This window comes from Gossypium raimondii, chromosome 8, assembly GCF_025698545.1.
Source record: "Gossypium raimondii isolate GPD5lz chromosome 8, ASM2569854v1, whole genome shotgun sequence".
Lineage (NCBI taxonomy): Eukaryota > Viridiplantae > Streptophyta > Magnoliopsida > Malvales > Malvaceae > Gossypium > Gossypium raimondii.
This window is the reverse complement of record NC_068572.1, coordinates 55,754,322-55,775,832: the sequence shown is the minus strand read 5'-3', so window position 1 is coordinate 55,775,832 and position 21,511 is coordinate 55,754,322. Positions and strand designations below refer to the sequence as shown.

General features: G+C 34.2%; 1 protein-coding gene, 1 long non-coding RNA gene and 1 pseudogene across 4 annotated transcripts; 1 reads left to right on the top strand and 2 right to left on the bottom strand.

Annotated features, from left to right (window-relative positions):
* Window positions 1-671: 671 nt before the first annotated feature.
* Window positions 672-2,197, top strand: LOC128042982 (uncharacterized). The gene is made up of 2 exons (XR_008198679.1): window positions 672-1,412; window positions 2,000-2,197. It is a non-coding gene; the product is annotated as an uncharacterized LOC128042982 (long non-coding RNA).
* Window positions 2,198-2,850: 653 nt separating this feature from the next.
* On the bottom strand, window positions 2,851-4,020 carry LOC128043072 (NAD(P)H-quinone oxidoreductase subunit H, chloroplastic-like; annotated as a pseudogene).
* Window positions 4,021-6,614: 2,594 nt separating this feature from the next.
* LOC105792297 (myosin-16) lies at window positions 6,615-20,272 on the bottom strand. Of its 3 annotated transcripts, XM_052634746.1 has the most exons (26): window positions 19,982-20,272; window positions 19,777-19,893; window positions 19,512-19,655; window positions 19,280-19,425; window positions 19,042-19,198; window positions 17,552-17,610; window positions 16,952-17,111; window positions 16,695-16,844; window positions 16,469-16,602; window positions 16,231-16,377; window positions 16,035-16,136; window positions 14,497-14,554; window positions 14,316-14,417; window positions 13,520-13,557; window positions 13,232-13,358; window positions 12,972-13,142; window positions 12,669-12,800; window positions 12,473-12,582; window positions 12,287-12,347; window positions 11,793-11,970; window positions 11,382-11,584; window positions 10,092-10,298; window positions 8,879-9,088; window positions 7,870-8,009; window positions 7,152-7,350; window positions 6,615-6,959 (listed from the first exon to the last, which is right to left on the bottom strand). In XM_052634746.1, the coding sequence occupies exons 1-26, from the start codon at window positions 19,982-19,984 to the stop codon at window positions 6,801-6,803; spliced, it is 3,414 nt and encodes a 1,137-aa protein (XP_052490706.1). In that variant the 5' UTR covers window positions 19,985-20,272; the 3' UTR covers window positions 6,615-6,800. The 3 variants fall into 3 exon arrangements, with proteins under 3 accessions (XP_052490706.1, XP_012476261.1, XP_052490705.1); XM_012620807.2 differs by lacking the exon at window positions 19,982-20,272 and having other exon boundaries at window positions 7,152-7,402; window positions 19,777-19,902; XM_052634745.1 differs by lacking the exon at window positions 19,982-20,272 and having other exon boundaries at window positions 19,777-19,902.
* Between the last annotated feature and the right edge of the window lie 1,239 nt (window positions 20,273-21,511).

Genomic DNA, 21,511 nt, shown 5'->3' with positions numbered 1-21,511 from the left:
TTTTGATTTTGATTTTTTATATATAAAAAAAATTAAACAAAATAAAAATAACAAACATTTTTTTTTCTAAAAATGATTTAAAAAAACAAATTTAATGGTCCCAGGACCGAATTGGAATTAAAACAGAAATTAAAGGGGCAAATCTAAAAAAAAGAAAGAGCAATTTGGGGCCCGAACGAAACGTGCCCAAATTTGTAGGGGCCAAATGGGAAATTATTCCCCAGCCCTTGAAGTGCACCGTTTCGTAATAGGTTAAAATGGAATGGGAATAAAATCATAGGCAAATTTAAAAAAACTGAAAGGGCGTTATTGAAATTCAAATCAAATTCGTAAGGGCCAACAGCGAAAATAACCCCTTTTACTAGGCCCAACACGACGCCGTTTAGGGCGCTAAAGTCTGCACATGGTCTAAGGACCAATTTGAAACACAAGCAACATTTAAGTCCGAAATCGAAAAATAAAAAAAACTACATTGAACGCGCCTAAAAACGGGGGGATTTATCGCGCAAATATCCCCTTTAATGAAAACGCGTGGATCCTCATTGCGGGTCGGGTGAATTTCGGGTCTAAATGTTGAACGACGTCGTTTTGGCAACCAATATTAAGGTCCAAAACAGCGTCGTTTTATACCCTATATAAATCGTAAAAAAAAAAGAAAAAAAAAACTTCCAGCTTCATTTTTCCAAAAAAAAACAACAGAGAATAGTTTAGTTCTCTCTCAGCCCCTCCATCAGACTGATAGGGCTGTCGCCTGCGCCGCCATGACCCCGTCGTAGACGGTGGCCGGAGCAGCAGAAATCTGGGTTTTTAACCCCGCTTCGACGACCGATTGAAGGCCGAGCCTTCATTGCCGTAGGGCCGTGAGAAGAAACCCCAAACGCCACCCTTTTCGGTCCGATTTTGGTGACCCGAAAAACTCCGGTGACAACGCTTGCGGGGCGATTCGGGTATGTTTCTTTCTCCGTTTCTTTTCTTTATTAATAGTTTCCTTTTAGAACAGATTTGTAATAAATAAATAAATAAAGTACAATTAATGGATAGATCGAAAAGAGAGGGAAAAAAAAAGAAGAAATAGGGCATTAACCTTCTGTTCTTTTATTTCCAATATTTTAAAGTGTCAGAAAAAATTACAAGCCCTAGATCTCGGCTTTTATAGCCGATTTAACTACTTAGTTTTCTATTTATTTTGTCGTTTTGCGATTTGGATTTTTTCTGCTTGTTGGTTTCTTTTCTCTTTGTTTTTTTCCTTTTTGTTGTTTCTGTTGGCGTGTTATGGGTGTTTTGCAGGTGCCAGACGTGCGTGAAGGAGGCCATGGTGGCAGTGGCGTGCGATGCTGATGGGACGTGCAACGAACGGTGGTGGCAGCAAGGCTGGGGCTGGCGTGTGAGGCGGCCATGCGGCGCGCCCTAAGGTTTCTGTCCTTCCCTTTGGCTGAAAGTGTTTTAGGTTATTGGGCTAGGTTTTTTTTTTAATTTTGGGCCTGTTGGGTAGTTTGAGCTTGGGTTAGGTTTAGTAATTGGGCTGGGGTATTTTATTTTTATTTGTAATTGGGTCTGGGCTTCCGGGCAAAAATGAGTCCTTACAATTGGGTTAGAGAATCGAAATCAAAAAGAAAAAGAACCCATAGGTATAAGAAATTATTAGATCTCTCTATATTTATGAAAGAAAGAATAAAAAAAAAAAGATTTCTTTTTCATTCCTATTCTGCTTTTGAATCTGATAAAATCACAAATGGAGCTTAAACTAAAAAATAGTAAAGGATTATTTCGTTCCTAATAGTCATTGCTTTAATCGGCAGATAGGAGGATACTCTGGACCAGAATCATGGGGAGTACTGCCTAATCATTTCTACGAATTTAAAACCCCAATTAGTATTCTTTTTATGTTATCCAGAAGTCTCTTTTTATATAATTTACATAATCCCCATTACCAATCCCTTATGTATTTTGGTGTTCCTAACCATCCACTCGTTTTTTGTTCAATCCCCTGTTTGTTTAGCAATACATATATGGGAATCCATACAAAGGATAGCAAAAACTCTATACGGTTGATCTTTTTAGCCCGCTTCAAGCTAGATTGACTAATCAACCCGTCTTGGGGTAAAGACTTCTTCCGCTTACGTTTTCTTCCACTTAACTCTTGTACATGGGAAATGAGATTCTATTTTTTTTTGTTTAATTTACTGCGAATTTATAAGTTGCTTTCTTTCACTCATATATAACTATCTAATTTAGTTTATCAACTCAGCTTATTTTCTAGAACGAAAGGAATAGGTAAAATAAAAGTTTCTATTTCAACGAATCGCACATAGAGATATTGATAAAACACATAGAGTTAATGGTATTTCATAACTAATCGATTGAGCAGCAGCTCGCAGACCACCTAAAAAGGAATATTTATTATTTGATCCATATCCTAACATAAGAAGTCCAACGGAAGCAATACTTGAAATGGGAATCCATAAAAAAATACCGATATTGAGATCGGATAAAATAAGGTGAGAGCTAAAAGGAATTATTGAAAAACTTAGTAAAATTGATATGACTGTTATAGCCGGTCCAATACTAAATAAACGAGTATTGCCTCTAGATTCTTTGAAAAGCAGTTTTGTTCCATCTGTTAGCGCTTGAAGAATGCCCAAAGGACCAGCGTATTCAGGCCCAATACATTGTTGTATTCCTGCAGATATTTCTCTCTCTAACCATACAATTACTAGTACACCTATTGTGATTCCCAATACAAGAGTCAAAATAGAGACCAACATCTATATGATCCCATAGACCTCTTTTAAAGATTGTAATGAGTAAAAGGAATTGATATCTTCTACTTCTGTCGTATAAATTATCATTTCAATGATCCACTTCTCTCATAATGAAATCTATGCTACCTAGTATCGTCATAATATCAGCCAATTTCATTATTTTAACTAACTGAGGAAGAATTTGCAAATTGATAAAACCCGGAGGGCGAATTTTCCATCTCCAAGGAAAACCACTTTGATCCCCTATCAGAAAAATTCTTAATTCTCCCTTTGGGGCTTCCATTCTTGCATAAAGTTCTTGTCTCGGTAATTCAAATGTGGGAGAAGGTTTTTTTACTAATAAATCGATATTCAAAATCATTCCATTTTGGATCCCTTTCTCGATTAAAGCATCAGATTTCTAAATTCTCATAGGGACCACCCGAAATTCCTTCCAGGGACTGTTGAATTATTTTCATAGATTCCGTCATTTCACTTATTCGGACTAAATAACAAGCTAATGAATCTCCTTCTTTTTGCCACTGAATTTCCCAATCAAATTCGTCATAACACTCATAATGATCAACTTTTTGAAGATCTCATTTGATTCCAGATGCTCGTAGCATTGGGCCGAATAAACCCTAATTTATTGCTTCTTCTCCACCAATAACGCCTATCCCTTCAACTCTTTCTAAAAAATAGGATTTCGTGTAATAAGTTTTTGATATTCAACAATTCCTGTTAAAAAATATTCACAGAAATCCAAACATTTATCTATCCAGACGTAAGGTAGATCGGCCGCCACTCCTCCGATATGAAAATAATTATGCATCATTCTCATACCGGTGGTAGCTTCGAATAGATCATTTACTAATTCTCTTTCTCTGAAAATATAGAAAAAGGGGGTCTGTGCACCAATATCTGCCATGAAAGGTCCAAGCCATAATAGATGAGAAGCTATACGACTCAACTCCAACATAATTACTCTGATATAGCTGGCCCTTTTAGGGACTTGAATATTCCCCAACTGTTCTAGTCTATTTATGGTTATTGCTTTCGTGAACATAGTGGTTAAATAATCTTGACGAGTTACATAAGGCAAATATTGTATAATTGTTCGGTTTTCTGCAATTTTTTCCATTCCCCTGTGTAAATAACCTAATATTGGTTCACAGTCAACAACATCTTCACCATCTAGAGTAACGATGAGACGAAGAACACCATGCATTGATGGGTGGTGAGGCCCCATATTGACTATCATAAGGTCTTTTTCATGGTGATAGATTCATAAGTTTTTCCTCGATTCATTCTTACATGAATTGTTGAAAACGAAAACAAGTACATCAAAATGAAAATCTAATAAATCGACTAATTCAAAATTTTCAAATTAACAATTTTTTGGTTCCCGAATATCCAACTCACCAATTAATTCTTTATAACGTATTTTATTTGTCTTTGATAAATAAGATAGCAGTCATTGACGTTTTCCTAGAATTTTACCTATACCTCTCTGAGATAAATAGTTTTTTTTGTGCAATTTCAAATGTGAAGTAAGTCTTCGTATCTTATTGGTGAAACTAACTATTTGAAATTCAACAAACCCCCTGTTTTCTTTTTTTTTTCTTGAAAAATATCTAGGAGGAATGAGTTTTTTACCATAAAACCAAAAAGTTTTCCCCTTTTTTTGAATGTGAATTTTACTGATCAGTAATAATAATACCAGTCATTTTGATATACACGATGATTTTAAGTTCGTTATGAACTTTATCATTTTTTTCAAATAAAATTAATCAATCTGGGTTTCGATTTGATTCGTATAGGGATACAAAAGAGTGAGATTTCTACAAAAGAGAAAATTTGAGAGTTTAAATTAGAGGATTTTATTGATTCATTTGTCGATCTAATTGATATGTATGTCATTAAATTAGTATCGTGTATCAGAATAAAATGTAAGACAATCCTTGTGACCATCTATTTATTTTCATATACCCGGCACGATACATACATAATATAGGGGAAAAGGTACCATTAAAGTGGACCATTAACGAATTTTCAGACTCGGATACATACGGATCCTTATCATACTGAAACGACTGCCATTATTAGTATTAAACCAATATCGATTCATACAAGCCAAATCTTCTAATCGATAATTGGGCCAAAGAAAGAACATTAATTTATCACTATCAAGATATTTGTTTTTAGTCAAAACTTGACCATAACTTGTTACATTATTTAAAAATACTGCATTTCTATGCATACCATTTTATTCCTTGAATTGAAAGAAATTGAATTGTAATTCTACTTTGTGGTTAGGGATAAAATATTTTCAGGAACAAACAAATCATAATGATTTTTGTCTTTATTTTCAGTCATTTTTGATGTCTTGCAATAAATTCATAAAATGAATTTTATCAATATAATTTTTTCTTGGTATCTTTGATTAATTGGTGTTTATTTTATGACCAACAAAATACTTATAGTTTGATATAGAATAAATTGTCCATCATTTTTACCAATGAATTAACCGGATCGATAATCAATATTCCTTTTTTCATTAATTCTCTAAGAGTTAAATCCTTCTGAATCATCAAAATATCCAAATTCATTTCTCCCCGTTGAATAGAGGATATAACAATTTCGTTTGGATTTATCAGTCTATGCAGGAGGCAATATACTTTAATATTAGTGATTATTCTTTAATTTAAAGAATCATCCCATCTCAATTGAAAACGCAAATACCTTTTTAGGAAGAAATCAAGCTTTGCTTCCGTGTTGCTCTTGTATTACTTTTTCTTTCTACGTTTTTTTTTGTCTGATTTTCTTCAACATCTTTTTCTTGGTTTGAGAGAACGGATTTAAAATTTCCTTGTTTTTGCGCATCTGATACAAGACCCCCTTCACCTATAGGTTCTTTTTCTTCTTGATTTCGATTCTCTAATCCAATAATTTGTTTTTCATTTGGAACCTTTTTTTTCCTGTGTTATTGGGGAAAAATTTTCAATAGCTATATAGAGCAAAAAAGTGTGATTGCACCAGCCGGCAATCAAACCCGGGGGTCTGTACCGTGGCAGGGTACTAATCTACCACTAGACCACTGGTGCTTAATTATTTAGAATAAAATTTTGAAACTAAACTAAAGGTGGAGATTCTTGATCGAATCAAGACTAAATTAATTACCTAAAAGATGGATTTAATTCATAGGATATACATGGATAAGAGAAATAAAAAAAAAGAGAGAAATTACTAATCTCTGAGATCAATGATGAAATAGCATATAGATATGTATGTATATATAAATATATGTATGCACCGAAAAGGGGTATACAGCATGTGAAAAGAAATATTCCCAATCAATTCAAAAGTGTAAAAGGCATTATGCTGCCTTGCTTCATTGTTTTGTAATTATTAAATGGGTTTGCTAGCTAATTAATTCATGTTTGAATTGAAAAAAGAAATACATCAATGGCTATATATATATATATATATATATATATATTACATAGCATATAACATGCCAATTCAAACCATGATAGAATTGGCCTTTGCCAGCCAACCTGAAGCTATAGTTCCCTTCTGATGCTTCTTTGGTTGTCAGTGTTTGCAGCCTCCTCCCTACTTTCTTAACAATGCCTTTTTCCACGTTTTTTGGTACAAAATGAAGCTCCAGTCCAAAGAAGCGGAAAAGATTGTAGATGTTAAGATATGAACCACACAGAGATAGTGGATGCAACTTCTTAAGGATGGCTACATGAACCAACTGACTAAGCTCTGGGGCCAACAATGCTTGCCTTCTTTATGAAGCACAACAAACATCTCAATCGTATATGGCTCATTTTGTTATTCGTTAACAAAAATATATAACACAGATAATGCAGAGAACCTCATTTTGAGACATTTTCAATATACTTGTTAGAGACAAGTCATGGCGACTGTTAGTGAAGATACAAATGAAACTAATGCATATCCACTAGGGGAATGGCATTTTGGAAGGATTAGCTAACTATTTGACCTAAAGAACCCTAAGAATCTTACTCCTATATACAAATCTTGCATCTTTTATGTGTAAGAATTTGGTTTGTGTTTTGCATGCCTACACTGTAATTCTCTACTAAAATTGTGTTTATATCTGTCATCTATAGATAAGAAGAAGCAGAAGCACAAAGATCCATCAGAAGTAGTCATCAAATGCCCCCTCCTTATCACTGTCCGCAGTACCTGCACAATGCGGGTCTCCGAAACTAAGAAAAATCAAACAGTTGCTACCTACACATCCTCCCATCATCAAATATTAACTAAAATGAATCTGCTAAACCAGGCAATTTTTTTTGTCCCTAAAGAGAGGTGTTACTCTAAAATGAAGCTAAGTCTGAGCCCAAACCGCATTTGCATCAAGAAATCAAGGCTAACCTGTAATTTCAGTGGCTGTAGCATCTTTAACATGCACCTGGGGAGCTTTAGGACGGGGACAAGAGTTGTTGGCTGAATCACGACCTGAAGCTGGAAACGCAAAATCTGAGCCAGTTGATGAAGCATCAGAGTTGTCCGAATTATCAAAGTAATCAACTCGAGCAATGGGTGGAGAGGCTGGTTTTGAACTTGATGGAGTCTGTAAAATTGTTTTAAGTTGTGAAAATTGCTCAGACATACTGAATAATAGCCTGAGACATTGAAAAACCAGAACTAGTGTAAGTAAACAAGGAAGCAAGAGCTTTATTGAATGTTAACTAGCATGGTTGTAACCATAAGGCAGTTATCAGAACAATCTTAGAGTTATAATCAATGTAATGCAGCTCTACTCGGTAACTATCGTTTCCAATGATTTCTTTCCCTTGTATTTTTCATGTGATATCCCCATTTTCCCTGCAGTGTTGTTTCACCAAAAGCAAGTTGCACCACTGATCTTGACCAGAGTGTGATTTCATCAATGATCTCAAACCATAAAAAAATATTTACGTAAAATTTAAAACTTTTTAATCATATATCATTGTATTTTCTTAGAGGACATGCTGTTTGCCCAATAAATATAAGGCTAGAACAATTTCTAAACAAAAAACATAGCAAGTTATCCAAAGCTAACATCAGTAAATTGTATGATAAGTCGTAAAGGGTGATGAAAAAACACCACCTGTTCAAAGATTCTTGAAGCTGATGTACTTTCTTTTCAGTTTCTTCCAATTTCTTGCGTCTTTGCTCGCTTAATTCTTGGGCTTCAGCATGTTTCTTTTGATATTCATCAGCTCTTTTCTTTTCTCCTATCAAGAGGACCTGTAAGATAAAAAAGCACTCTTAGTGAAAACAACATTAAAAGGTTCAAAATTCAAAGCTTGTAAATAGTTATCTCAATTAAGATATGGTGAAGCATGTCAAGCCAAACAAGAAAACATACAATGAAAAAAACTCTATCCTAATAACTTATGTTTTGTTTCCCATGGCTTAATGGCAATTTCAATGAACATCTGGGTGGCTAAAGCATGGTCTTCAGTTTTAAGAATTCGGACTGGAACTAATTGATGTAAAAAAAAGGAAATCTCAAATGAACACCTTTTTTCCTTGTGCTTAGAAAATGGGACATGGGTGCTGCTAAGGTTTCCATCAGTGGCATGAGAAGCAACACTATCATAGCTTAGTAGCAGAGTTTCATAAGATGCAAAGTTGAAATTAATGTTAGATATTCAGAAGTTCTCGATTTTATTTCCACCAATCCAGGACCGGAGGAAAATGAGCTTGAGAAGTTACAAAGATGGTTAAGTGCTCACTAGGTTCTAACCTGAAAGATAAAGGACCATCTATTCCTTTATTGGTCATTCCAAATTCAAATTTTTTTAATAATAACTCAAAAGTATGTGTCCATGTTATTTAACCTTTTTCTGATGCTTTGTTTAATTTCTGCACATTCATCATTCCTTATATCTGCACACTTTGCAGGGTTCTCTCACATCACAATTTTGAGATTAGGCCGCTTTACAGGTCAGGAGTAATTCACCATAACTTTGAGATAGCATGCAACGTTTTTTTAATGAAAATTTATTAGGCCACACAATTTTTTATTCCTTTGCATTTATCTGGAAACACAATTGAGAAGCATATGTGAAGAACAATGGATTAATCAAAGAACAGAGTTATCGTAGCAGTACCTTTAGCTGTTCAACTTCTGATGGAAGCTCCTCAGCTGTTAAAACATCTTGGATGGGGCTTGATATTTCTTCAACAATATGATACGGTTCATTTGATTCCTCCGTGACCTCTTGCTCTTTGTCAGGAGACACATCGGTTTTGTCAGGTTTGTTCTGCTCAAGTACAGCTACTGGAGGATCCGGTAGCTCTTCTTTCTCTTGTACTTCGACCTATACAAATAATAGGAGTTCAGTTAGAGATCATGAAAACTAAATGACACAAATTTAATCATGATAAATTTGTCAACCCTCGTAACAGCCAGCGTCATCAACACTGTCATAATGTCTGCTAAGCATTTTCTTCTCATCATCCAATTCAAAGCAATGGAGGAAAACCCTTCTCAATTTCTCAACTTTCAAATTCTCAGACAGTGCAGAAATTCAAATTCTCAGACAGTTCAGAAATTCATAGTTTAAACTTTAAAGTGCCCTGCTTAAAAGTGTCTTCACTAAAAGATACCACACATGCAGATAATTGTTGTATATGCATACATAGATGAGTGCATATACATTTATGTTTGTATATATGATCTTTAATACATATAATCTATAGTGCTCACCGCCTTTAACTGATATACAGATTTATCTAGACAAAACCTTTCATTTGGACAGAAAAGGACATCAATGTTTATATCTTTCAACAGTTATTGACTCAAACTATTGAACTTTGGTTGCTTAGTTTCTAATTCTAGATCTATTTTATTTTCCTAACTGCATTAGAAATAAGTCAGTAAAAATTATTTCAAAATTAAGAAAAAAAGCCACCAAAATTTTAATTTTTATTGGTTATAAAGTTTCCTAGTTTCAGTCTCCTGTCTTCCTTGATCCTAATACCAACCTCTAGTGGCATAAATTTAAAATTAACTTTTTTTCTTATTTGCGTTTTCAAGTATTGTAATATTTTCAAAGATGTCTATTTAAAAGTCTAATACTTCTTCTCAGGAAGAAGAGTACAGAAAATCCAATGTAGATAAAATTTACTATGCATTTGTGCAAATCTAGATCTCCGGAAACAGTTTTGAAGAAAATTATCCTGAGCTCCAATATATTACCTATAACTAAATGAACTGCAACTTTTTTTTTAGGGTCAAAGTATAGAGAACATCAACATTCACATTTAGCACACAGGACATGAAGGCTAGCAGGTATCTTCAGACATGTTTATGTATCTTACAGTTGGTTGCTTTTCTGGCTCTTTATCTTCGGGTTCCTCGACTTCTTTTCCACTGTCCTTTTCTTCTTTTCCAACGTCCTTTTCTTCTTTTCCAACGTCCTTTTCTTCTTTTCCAATGTCCTTTTCTTCTTTTCCATTGTCCTTTTCTTCTTTTCCAATGTCCTTTTCTTCTTTTCCACTGTCCTTTTCTTCTTCTTCTGTAGCAGCCTAAGAAAAATTGCAATGCACATTATTGCAGGCAAAGAAAGGAGATTAAGACTCTAAAGTAGTTAGAGGCTACTACTTCCACTCTTTGGTTAAGTATGATTCCACAATGGGTCTTATGAGAACAGATGAAAAAGGAATTGCTCAACCCAGAATAATTCTTGATTTTTCTGAATTATGTTAAGCACTTATATAGAAAAAGATCAGCAGAATGTCACTGACAGTGACATTGCATGTTTAAGTGCCTAATAGTGACAAGCCTACACAGTGATAGTGCATTAATATGTAGTGAACTCATAAGAATAGGGAAATAAGAAGAAACCAAGTTTCCCTCCTATATGTTCCTTTTGATATTTCCTAATGTACATACAGCTATTTTGAAGTGCAACAAAGGTAATGAGCTAAAGAACCCAAAGCTCACCAACGATTTGGTGAGAAGTTACAGAAGTAGAGCTACTCAACTATTTTAACTTGCAGCTTTTTATTACAGAAGAAAATAAATCAAACATATGAAAACAGTTAAAGACTTTGACCCAGCACATATCTAGGAGCAGTTTGTTTTTTAAGTTTGAAAAGGGAGGAGTCCAATTCTGAACTCCTTTTTCGAAGGAAGGTGCTTTAGAATGACATTGAGCCACCTAGCACGAAGCTAACCAAGATGAGGGAGGGTGGAATTCTACTGGCCGAAGCTAATAAAGGAGATAGTTGATAGAAAGCATATATACAGCATTTAGATATGACAACAGACAAGGAAAGAGAATAGAACATGAAAAAAGAAACCAATAAATAAAGTTGTCGAAAAGTTAAAAGCTTCGCTTGATGTTAAGGGTATAGGAAATGAGAGTTAGCCAGAACGCAGTTCAATAAGTTCTGCAAAAATTAAATGCTAATTACAAACTTAACAAACAAAGTAAAACAATACCCACTGTAATATGCTTTGTGAAAGAACTGATACCTTTTTTATCTCATAGGATGAAACAGCATTATGACATCGCCAATAATGCCCACAGGGTTTTGCTTGAAATAATCAACTTGTAAACATGATAAGATAATTCTTTAGGCATTAAAGAAAAGTTGGACAATAACCTTTATAGTTGCAGAATGGTTTTGCATCTTAGATCTGAATTCATTACGGGCAACCATGGCACGTATTCCTGTCTGCACAACAATTGCTGAAGATTTGATATTAGTGTACTTCCTACTAGCAGATTTTCTGCGGGCAGACTTCTGAATTTTGACAGCAGCTGCTGTTCTTTTCCTGAATTTAAGTGATTCACAAGCTAGTTGTCCTAGAAGATACAAAAATAAGATCAATGCAAAAAATTATTACATGCAGTGATCATTCCTACAAGCCGACGACAACAAAATAAATTTAGAAGAAAAATAAAAAGAACCTGGGTTAATTAGATATTTGATAGGAACCAAATTACTTAACATGATAAATAAGCTGAACGATACTGGTTCTATATATGACTTAATTTTAGCACATAGACTCACCCCTCAAAACAGTTTGTATACAAATAGAAGCCGTTTGGATACGAACATAGCGTTTACGAGCTATACGGGATCTAACTTGCTTTTGAATAACCTTTGCTGACTCTCCAAGTAATTTTGCTTTGCGTCCATCTAACTCTGCCATCTGACCAGCTCTCAAAAAAATCTTAGTTTTCCCTATCTGCAAAACAACTCATGGCTCATAGAATACATCCTCTTGCAACAGAATCTCAATACACGAGCATCTATAACCAAAAATATTTTCAAGAAGAAAAGGCTGAAGTTGCCTTCAAATACATTTTATGGCCATTCTAGAAGTGAGGTAAATACTGTAAAAAACTTAAACAATGATCATGATCTCAAGGCCCTCCACAATTTCTCAAACATTGTGCCTAACCAGGTTTGATATATGTAACCATTTCACTTATTCATTTCTATCGATGTAATCTCAATTCTGTTGTCAAAAAGAGAATGAAAAAGGAAAGTTCTTGAATTACCTGATAATTTGAAAGCCCCACCTTCTCCATAATTGATTTGCATGCAACATTTTCTTCAACACTAAAGATGAATGCAAGAACTTCATAAGCAGAACTTAACCAAACAGCATCTTTTAGATCCAAGAAAAAAAAATGCATATGTTTTTCTTTTCCCATTTCTGATCAGTTATGTAGAGGAATACTCACTTCTCTTTCAAAACTTCTGGCACAAGAATAGAAAATCGCTCTAGAAATTCACTAAAGATTCTATTAGTAGGGTATCCCTCACACTTGACTCTGATTGCCTCTAGAACACCCTATACAACTAACAATTAGTTTAGAATGCACACAAATTGACAAATAAATAATTGTGATATTGTGATGCAATACCAAGTATACTTACACCAGAACGTAGTTGCTGCAAGACACTGACATTCTCAAATATTTCAGGTCTTAAATCAGAGTTTGGTTTTATACATCTTATATAGTGGGGTTCGGTAGAATTTAGTATATCCATCAACTGTTGTAACTGTAACTGCAGCAACGAGGCCAAAACATAAGATTTCACCTTTCACTGAGACATTGAAATCTTCAGAACACATGGCATGGCTCAACAAATCATTTATTTTTCAACACATTTAAGAATATATATGCATAAATATAAATCCATGACTAGTTTATGGAAATGCTAGCAAAATTAAGATACCTTGAAACGAGAACCAATAGATGAGAACTTGCCAGATTTAGGTGTCTCCGCATTAAGTGAAGGGAAAAGGCTTGCTATAAAGGAACATTTGGAAGTACTCAACAACTCCTGATGTTCAGGAACAATATAGTCTTTGTTTTTGTCTAAAAACTGATCACACTGATACTGGACCTGAAAATATTCACGGAATAATAGACCTCATATGCAAAGACTAACACTGTGAGACTCTTAACAGGTAAAAACGAGGACTCATAACTAACCTCTCCTGCATAATGGACAATGGTGAACTCTGTGCGAGCCAATTTTGGCTTTACAAAGCGTTTGTGATCCTTGAATGTCTGATAGAGCTTTTGGGCAAAGGTTTCATGGGTTGATTTCGGAAACATGCTGTATAACAAAAAATACCAACCATGTAAGGAGATAAAAAAGAAAACATTACACTTCATAACCATCACATATGAACAGGATACTGAATTAGGAAATACATTAATTCAAATGCAGCATTGCTTCAATGTCACAGTAATTGTGAAAAAGAAAAGTTTTCATACCATGTTTCATCAAGAAGAGAAATGATCCCCCCTGGTTTCTGCAGAAGCATTAGAAATTAGAAATCTGTGAAAAAAAATTTGCTATTCAGCAGATCTTGTGCACATACTAAGAAAATATGGAACAGAAAAATATACCCCTATAATAACTCAAAACCAGGATACAGAAGGATATACATTACAAGTTGGCAAAAAAGACTAATGCGTATGTATAAAGCTGAAAGATGTCCACCACTTAAAGCATGCAATTACCTCTTTTTCTTTCATACTCATTCATGCTGATAATATTGCGATAATATTTTACCATTCATGCTGATAAAATTGTGATTATATGTTTTTTTTTTCTAATGTACACTTTGCATATAGAAGGCGGATAGACCACTGTGAAAATCATGAAGTTAAGACAAATGCACCATAAGTATACATGAACAGATTAGAGATCATGATATACATTAATCTGAATGAAACTATACACAATTTGACCATCAAAATCTAAAAATGCATATGACACTTTTAATCTTCTGGATAAAATAAGCAATGCTAGCTCCAGTATGAAGCGTTTCTCAACACATTCAGTTTATAACACTGACTAGTGTCATGTCCCAACAAGATCCTTTCACTTATGTGGTGCCATCTATGTTTCATTCCAGGGGTTTTAGATACTTTTTCTTTAGGGTAAAATTTCAGTAGGGAGACTACCAAAGATTAAGCGATAACTGGAAGGTGAAGGACAAAGACAAAAGTAGATACACTTGTCAAATTCAAAGTGCTGTGAACAGTTAAAAGGACAGTATGCAACCTTTTCGATAAGATCCAAAACATCTTGATTATCAACAAAATCTATATAGCTCCAATCTATTTCCTCCTCTTGGTATACAGATTGCTCCATCTTGAACACGTGCTGATTGTATAACCATATCAGTGCGTAGAATGGAAGATTGAACTAAAACTAAAGTTGTCACATGAGACTAACCTCATACCTGGTTGAAATGTTGCTGCAGCTTTTCATTGGTGAAGTTTATACAGAACTGTTCAAAACTGCACAGAATAATGCATAAAACCAAAATAATTAGCCCTAAATATTATTAATTTCTGTTACTTCATAATTCATAAATTTCTCAAAATCACAACTAAGCCTTGGATTTCTTTAATATCTCAACAGTTCTTGTAACTTGTAAGTCTAAACAACTCATACAATGAAATTGTCCATCCCCAAAAGATAAAAAATAAATACAGAAGCACCAAAAATAATACTTAAAATAATTAAAAAATATGGTCCATTATGCCCCTTAGTCCACACTTGTCCATTGGTTAAAACTACAGAGACTGTTTAAAATATCACACTACAGGAAGGCAGTGAAGGAGAGATTATATGCAATCCATTGCAGTGTTATAAGGGTATACACCCAATCTCAGCTAGGCATTTTGCATTAGCTTCAAACAACAAAAGCTCCTCATACACCTTTAACGAGGTGCATTTGACCACACATGGACCTACGGCTGCTCTTTAATTTTAATTTTTATTTATTAATTGTATCTTTACTAGTAAAAAAGGGCTAATATCAAACTCTCCACTTCCTAATGTTTGAATTTTCAACAACATACATGGGGCCACAAGGAAATCATACATGTTGGCTAACAACAGGAAAAGGAAATCTGCATGTTTTATAGGATAAGCTAGACCACTCTTTTAAGTTTAAAACTGTCACTATATATCTTAAGTTTATTTTATATTTACACAATCACGCATACAAAAACACATGCATGTTACTTCACTTGGAAAAACACATTTTTGCCTTGCATCTCAAGCACTATAAAGTTGTTTTAATGCCTACAGTGTTTCTTGCACCCTTGACAACACAGATCCATTGTTTTCAAAATGTTAAGATGCTTGAAGAAACAACTCAGTATTAGAAGGTCTATGTCCAACTTCTTTACCCAATCACAACTTCACATCAGAAAAAAGAATAAAGGAGTTTTCAAATGAATTCTTGATAGCCCATCTTATAACCATGCATTATTGGTAGATAGATGTTAACCTTGGATGTTGAGAGAAAAGTAACTGGTTTAAAAATTAGCTACCTAATTCTAATGCAGAGTAGGGACCATCGTCTAGTAAGGCAGTAAATGCATTAGATCTGCAAGCATCCCAAAATAAAAATACTGCCAGTTTGTCTTTGAAAATGGCTACTCTAGGAAAATCTACTAACTGCAATATATATTTCCAAGAAACCAACCTAGTACTTAGGATCCTGCCTTTTTGCAGGATCATAACTGGTTAATAACCCTTTATTGGACGATGGGGAGCATTACATTCATAATATGGGAATTAGAAGTTTAGAATTGCAAAAGCACATTTTTATGTAAAAAATGGTTGTTTCTGATACAGGTAACTTAATATGAATAATGAATTGCAGCTACAGCTAAAGTGATAAAATATTATCGATGATGCAACTTACAAGGTTTTTATTTTTCATGCCCAGACAAGAATACATACACTGGTGTCCTTGAGCATTACCTGCTAGTTTTAAAACTTTCAAAACCATATATGTCAAGGACTCCAATGAGACATTTTGAGTCAGGATCTTGCCCAATAGAGACATTAATTTTCTTAACCAACCTGGATGCAACACAAATGAGGCATTGATAAGAAACCCATCCAGTTTAAAATGAGTTATGGAACTGCATAAATGCTTCAGAAGTTAGCATCTTACCAGTCAAACAAACGAGCATATATTGTCTTTGCTAAACCATCCCTGCTAATTGCTGCACCAAGTGGATCAAGGCTCCTTTTGATAACTTCTTCTGGAGTGACCATATTGCGCTTACACAGTGCAGTTTCCAATGCTTCAAGATCACACCTGTAATGAGGATCAGTGGATCTCCTAATGCAGAGAGACAGGATAGGAAAGGAAACAGCAAGCCAAGAGAAAACCTAGGATATAGCCATACATGAGTAGCTCTGCTGCAACTTGAAGATGGAATTTGGCTTTGTCATCCTCTAACACAGAAGAATCTTCTCCCTCCAAAGCAAATGCAATATTGCCCAGATGAAGAATTGCAGCCACAATTCTGAAAATTGCATCCTGAAAAAGAGAAAGAGATATTATTCCCAGTCTGGTTACATAAAGAAGACAGGCAAGCTAAATACATCAAAGCTACATAGCAGATGGGAGACCTGTTCCTCCACACTTATCCCAACAATATCCATAGCTTTCTTGGTGGCAAGATAATCATGGGAATCATCTACACCAACCAGTTCATAACAACTAGATTGGTTAAGGTAATGAAACGACTTAGGATCTCCCAACTTATATTTCTCGATCTCCTGACAGGACTTAAAAAACTGGTCAGATGAAATGCTATGATAAAGTTTCATGAAAAATTATTAAAGAGCTATGCAATCAACAATGTAGAATCAAGCTAAATATAAACCTTCGGTGGTGCAGCACAAAGAAGGTAAAAACAGTGGTAGTTCCGTTCAGGCTCTGAAATTTGGCAAACACGAGATTTTTCTAGGAGATAAGTTCTGATGGCAGCCCCTGATATTTGTCCACATGCATCAAATTGAATCTCAACAAATTTTCCAAAACGACTGTGCCAATTCATGAAGAATGTCAGAAACTATGCAAATTACATGATGAACAAGTGATCATTGAAATTTGAAACTATAACACTTCAATCTTATCAGGAGAAAGAATTTTTGCTACAAGGAGAGAGAAGCTAAGAGATTTTATTAGTTTGACTTTCTCAAAAGAAGTATCAGGCTTGATAAGAACTTCTAATGTAGTGATTTAAACAAAGATGCCACTACGGAAGCAAATCCATTATTCAACAACCTTTTTACCTTTACAGCTTGAACTAGAAAAGCTAACAAAATATAAATTGAAAGGGGAGAAATGAATAATATACAAGTTGCATGAGAAGATGAAAATAAGAAGTTAGTCTTTGGCACAAACCGGTCAATAAAACTTAAAATTTTGGGTTCAATGACTAGCCAAATAACTGGAAAGTTTTCAAACACGAATTTCTCACCTTGAGTTGTTATTCCTGACAGTTTTTGCATTTCCAAATGCTTCAAGAACAGGATTTGACTGCATCAAGACATTTAGTGCATAACATTCAGAAGTAGATAAAAATGCATACGAAAAAAATGAGGAACCAGGTTACCTACTAATAATTTCAAATTTTAACTACATGAATGGAAAAGGAGATTTAGGCGCCATTGATTTGTCAAAAGAAAAACTAGAATGAAAAACTATTACACGTAAAGTTGAATTTCCTTGTACTTTTTGGGTGTCTGATTCTATTTGCAGGTAGTTTATTACAGATCCAGAATTCGTTAAACGTACATATAGATTTTCATGAAAGGTAAAATAGAGGCGAAGATATAACTAAAACAAATGCGAAAACAATAAAATGGTAACAAAATTATTACTTTTCAAGATCTATGCATTTAATCATCTGGTTTCAAGAAAGTTAACATATTACATACTGCCTCATCTGATTTGTATTCAATATTTTTGTTTGTCAACCATGTCATAGTGTGCTACATCTCCAGATCAACATTTGTGGAATCCAGCATGAAGGCAAAATTACATGAAAATCTGACTTTGTAGTCTGAACAAGTAAAATAACCATCTTACTGATTCGCATGCAGTTTTCAGAAATGGACCCCAAAAGACAAAGAAAAATAGCTCCCTCAACTATAATGAATAAACTGAATATAGAGACTCAAAAAAGCAACTGTTCAAGCCATTTTTTTTTCCTATCCTCTCTGAGCTTGTAAACTACTGCTAAAATGCCAACATCTGCTCCCTTACTGCACATTCTATATCCTCTCTGAGCTTGTTAGGCCCCTCTACTAAAGCGCAAGATTTCTCCCACAATGCTAATTCTTCATTATATGCTAGTATCTTAAGGATAATACCTGGGTTAAAATTTTGAGGAAATATACCCTTTTTTCCATTTTTAGTCTTTATCCTAGAGATACTCTTTCATTCTAGTCTTTCTAGATAAACTTAGAAGAGGAAATCAAAGGAAATTTAAAGGATATTATTTTTGTGTACTATTCTCTTACTCATTTGACGATGTTAGAGGAATTGTCACACTGTTAAATAAGTAGATTATTTTTTCCATAATCCAATGAGTAGATCCCCTCTGTTTAAAAAGGCTGTAATAAGATTGTTTCGTCTTACAAATTAAAGCACAAAGCATGAAACACAAAATAGTTTTCTATATGTCTTAACACCAATACTTTTAGGCATAGCTAAGTCTACTCTTGGATAACATCACACCATAACATAGTCATTGCACCCAACAACTATGACCACATTAACACCTCTTGTAGAACACGCTAGAGAACAATGATGTATTATTGCCTTAATTAATTACATAATGACAGCTCCAAAACTTTTTAGTCCTCATATTGTGTGCTTCAAGCATTTACTTGACTCTAAGCCAAAGATAAAGATTGAAATATTAGCTTACTTCAGTTCAGAATAGAGTTAGATCATCCAGCTTACTTCTAGAACTTTTCGTTCAACAGTCCGTGCTTCAGCAGCAGCATGGCCACCCAAATATGCAAGATAGCGCATAATCATTTTGGTGGTTTCAGTCTTACCTGCCCCACTTTCACCACTGACTAGTATAGAATTGGATTTGCCTTCGTTATTCATAGCCCTAGTTGAAAGTTATACAATTCTTAGTCAACCAGCTCCATTATCTTTAAACAATACACAGACAAAACATAGACATAGTTACCTATATGCAACATCAGTAATCGCAAAAACATGAGGGCTCCGATCCCCTAGTTGAGCCCCTTTATAGCTGTCCATCAATTCGGTATCATATAAATGTGAGATTGCTTGGAATGGATTGATGGCGATGAGAATGTTCCCACAGTACGTCTGCCACGAGGTCAGAAAAGGTATCACTAGCAGATTCATAGCAGCAATACTTAATGGTTCAAAACCAAAAATGAGGTTGATCTTACATAAATCTCTTTGATTCCGTATCTGGTGGCCAAATTGTGAAGCACAGCAGGCTCGTGCAAGTATGATAGCTTAGTCATATCATCAACACCCGTATCGGGTGCTTCCATATCCTTGGGATACAATTTAGATAACTTTGTAGTAACCTAACCAACATTATGATGAAAAAAATTGAAAAACTAGGTTATTAAGATCCATTGCAATTAATAGTACTTAAAAAGCTGAACCAAAATGTAAAGCTTTTTAAGAAGCATAAATCTGTCTTACCTGGTTCCCATTAATAGTTTCAACTTCAGCTTCATTTCCATTAACACTGGTTACAACCCCATCAACCCAAGCCAATTCTTGGTCTTCAACCCATACATGGGAACCTACAGTAATTTCCTGTGGCATCAACAGCACCAGTTTTTAGGGAGATCAAATTAGTAATCTTATTGTATGCTTTGAAGAAAATTACATGAACTCTACCTACCATTCCTTACAGTGAATGTAAAATTCCTTGGAGTTTGATTGAAATCAAATGAAACCCATCACTTTGGATAAGGGTTCTAACCCAAAAGCCGATGCAACAGGAATGTCACCATTGATGGGTTCAAAGGACGAAAGTAAAAGAAAAACAAGGCAGAAATAAAGATTTTTTTTTTTCTTTCCCAGAGAAGGAAGAGCATGTTGTTGGTTGGGTCGAGATTGGAATTGGGATTGGTTTGAGCAAAACGCGATAATCGGAGCACTCCATGGATTTCGCCATTTCTCTTGGAGCCTCGTGTGGTTCGTTTTTCCTTTTCCTTTTATACGTTTTCAACGGAGGTGAGGGTGCCCCTTACAATCACACTCTGTTGGGGAAAATGGCTAAAATTTGGCACAAGTTCCTGTACTTTTCATAAATTTAGAATTTAGTCCCTTAATTTTCAGACTTAAAAATACAAAGTCAATTGTTAACCCCTTAATTTTTTTGTGTGTTTCAGATTCATGTCATTTTTTTAGTTACATGATTAACAAGTGGGTATTTTTTTATTTTAAAATGTCACACTAACAAATTTAACGAAGAATTAGGCCTCAATTTTAATATTTAAAAATAAAAGACTAAATAATTAAAAGTAAAAGTAGGGTTAAATTTCAAATCTGTAATTTATAGTTTATTTTAACCAAAAAAAACAATACATTAACAAATTAAATAAATAAATCGACATTAAATTATATTTATTTGTTAAATATTAATTAAAATTTATGGTATATTTAAAATTTGTGTTTTCTTTAGGAATATACCAAATAATTATTCAAAATTAAATCTAATTATATTTATAAAGGTGCATTTTCAAATTAAATTTTGCAATATACCAAATAATTATTCAAAATTAAAATTTTCTTGGTGGGCGGTAATTATGTTTCCCCTTTTCAAGATATTGTTTTCCTAGAAATGTTAATTTTGGTGTTCTAGCATATTGCAAGCATTGTTCTTTTACTTGGAGGATGTTAGACATAGTGTTACAAGGTTATCAAATACTTTAAAGAGCTAATAATCTTACTAGGATTTTGATCATATCATTGTTTATATGTAAATTTGATCATGGGTTAAGTTGAGTCGGATTTATGTAAAATTTTAAGTTCGTTTTTTTAGGTTGAGTCTGGATTGAAAAAATAAATTTAAAATTTTATCCAAATCTGATTTAGATTAAAATGTTAAACCCGAACCTAATATGACACGTAACAAACACTTTTAACTAATGAAAGTATATTTTATTGAATTAGTGATTAATATACGTAAATTTTTGTTAATTTAATCGATAAAACAATATTTTGTTGAGTTAATTTGGGCCTAGCCCGAATTATATCTGATTCCAGACCGGGCTTAACCAAAAATAATACACCCATATTTAGGCGAGTCGGGTAAAGAGCCTGATCCAAATTTTGGACCCACCAACAGATACTAAAGCTTTACAGGTGGCAACAAAGACTTCAACTTGCGTGGATGCCTCACCCATCGTTAATTTGGAACAGATCA

Coding starts and splice junctions, on each gene's coding strand:
- LOC105792297 (XM_052634745.1), bottom strand. CDS start 19,902: ATGCCACAGGAAATTACTGTAGGTTCCCATGTATGGGTTGAAGACCAA. Junction 16,603..16,694: donor GGATAAGTGTGGAGGAACAG/GTCTCCCATCTG, acceptor TCTCTTTTTCAG/GATGCAATTTTCAGAATTGT. Junction 12,583..12,668: donor TGCAGCAACTACGTTCTGGT/GTAAGTATACTT, acceptor TTAGTTGTATAG/GGTGTTCTAGAGGCAATCAG.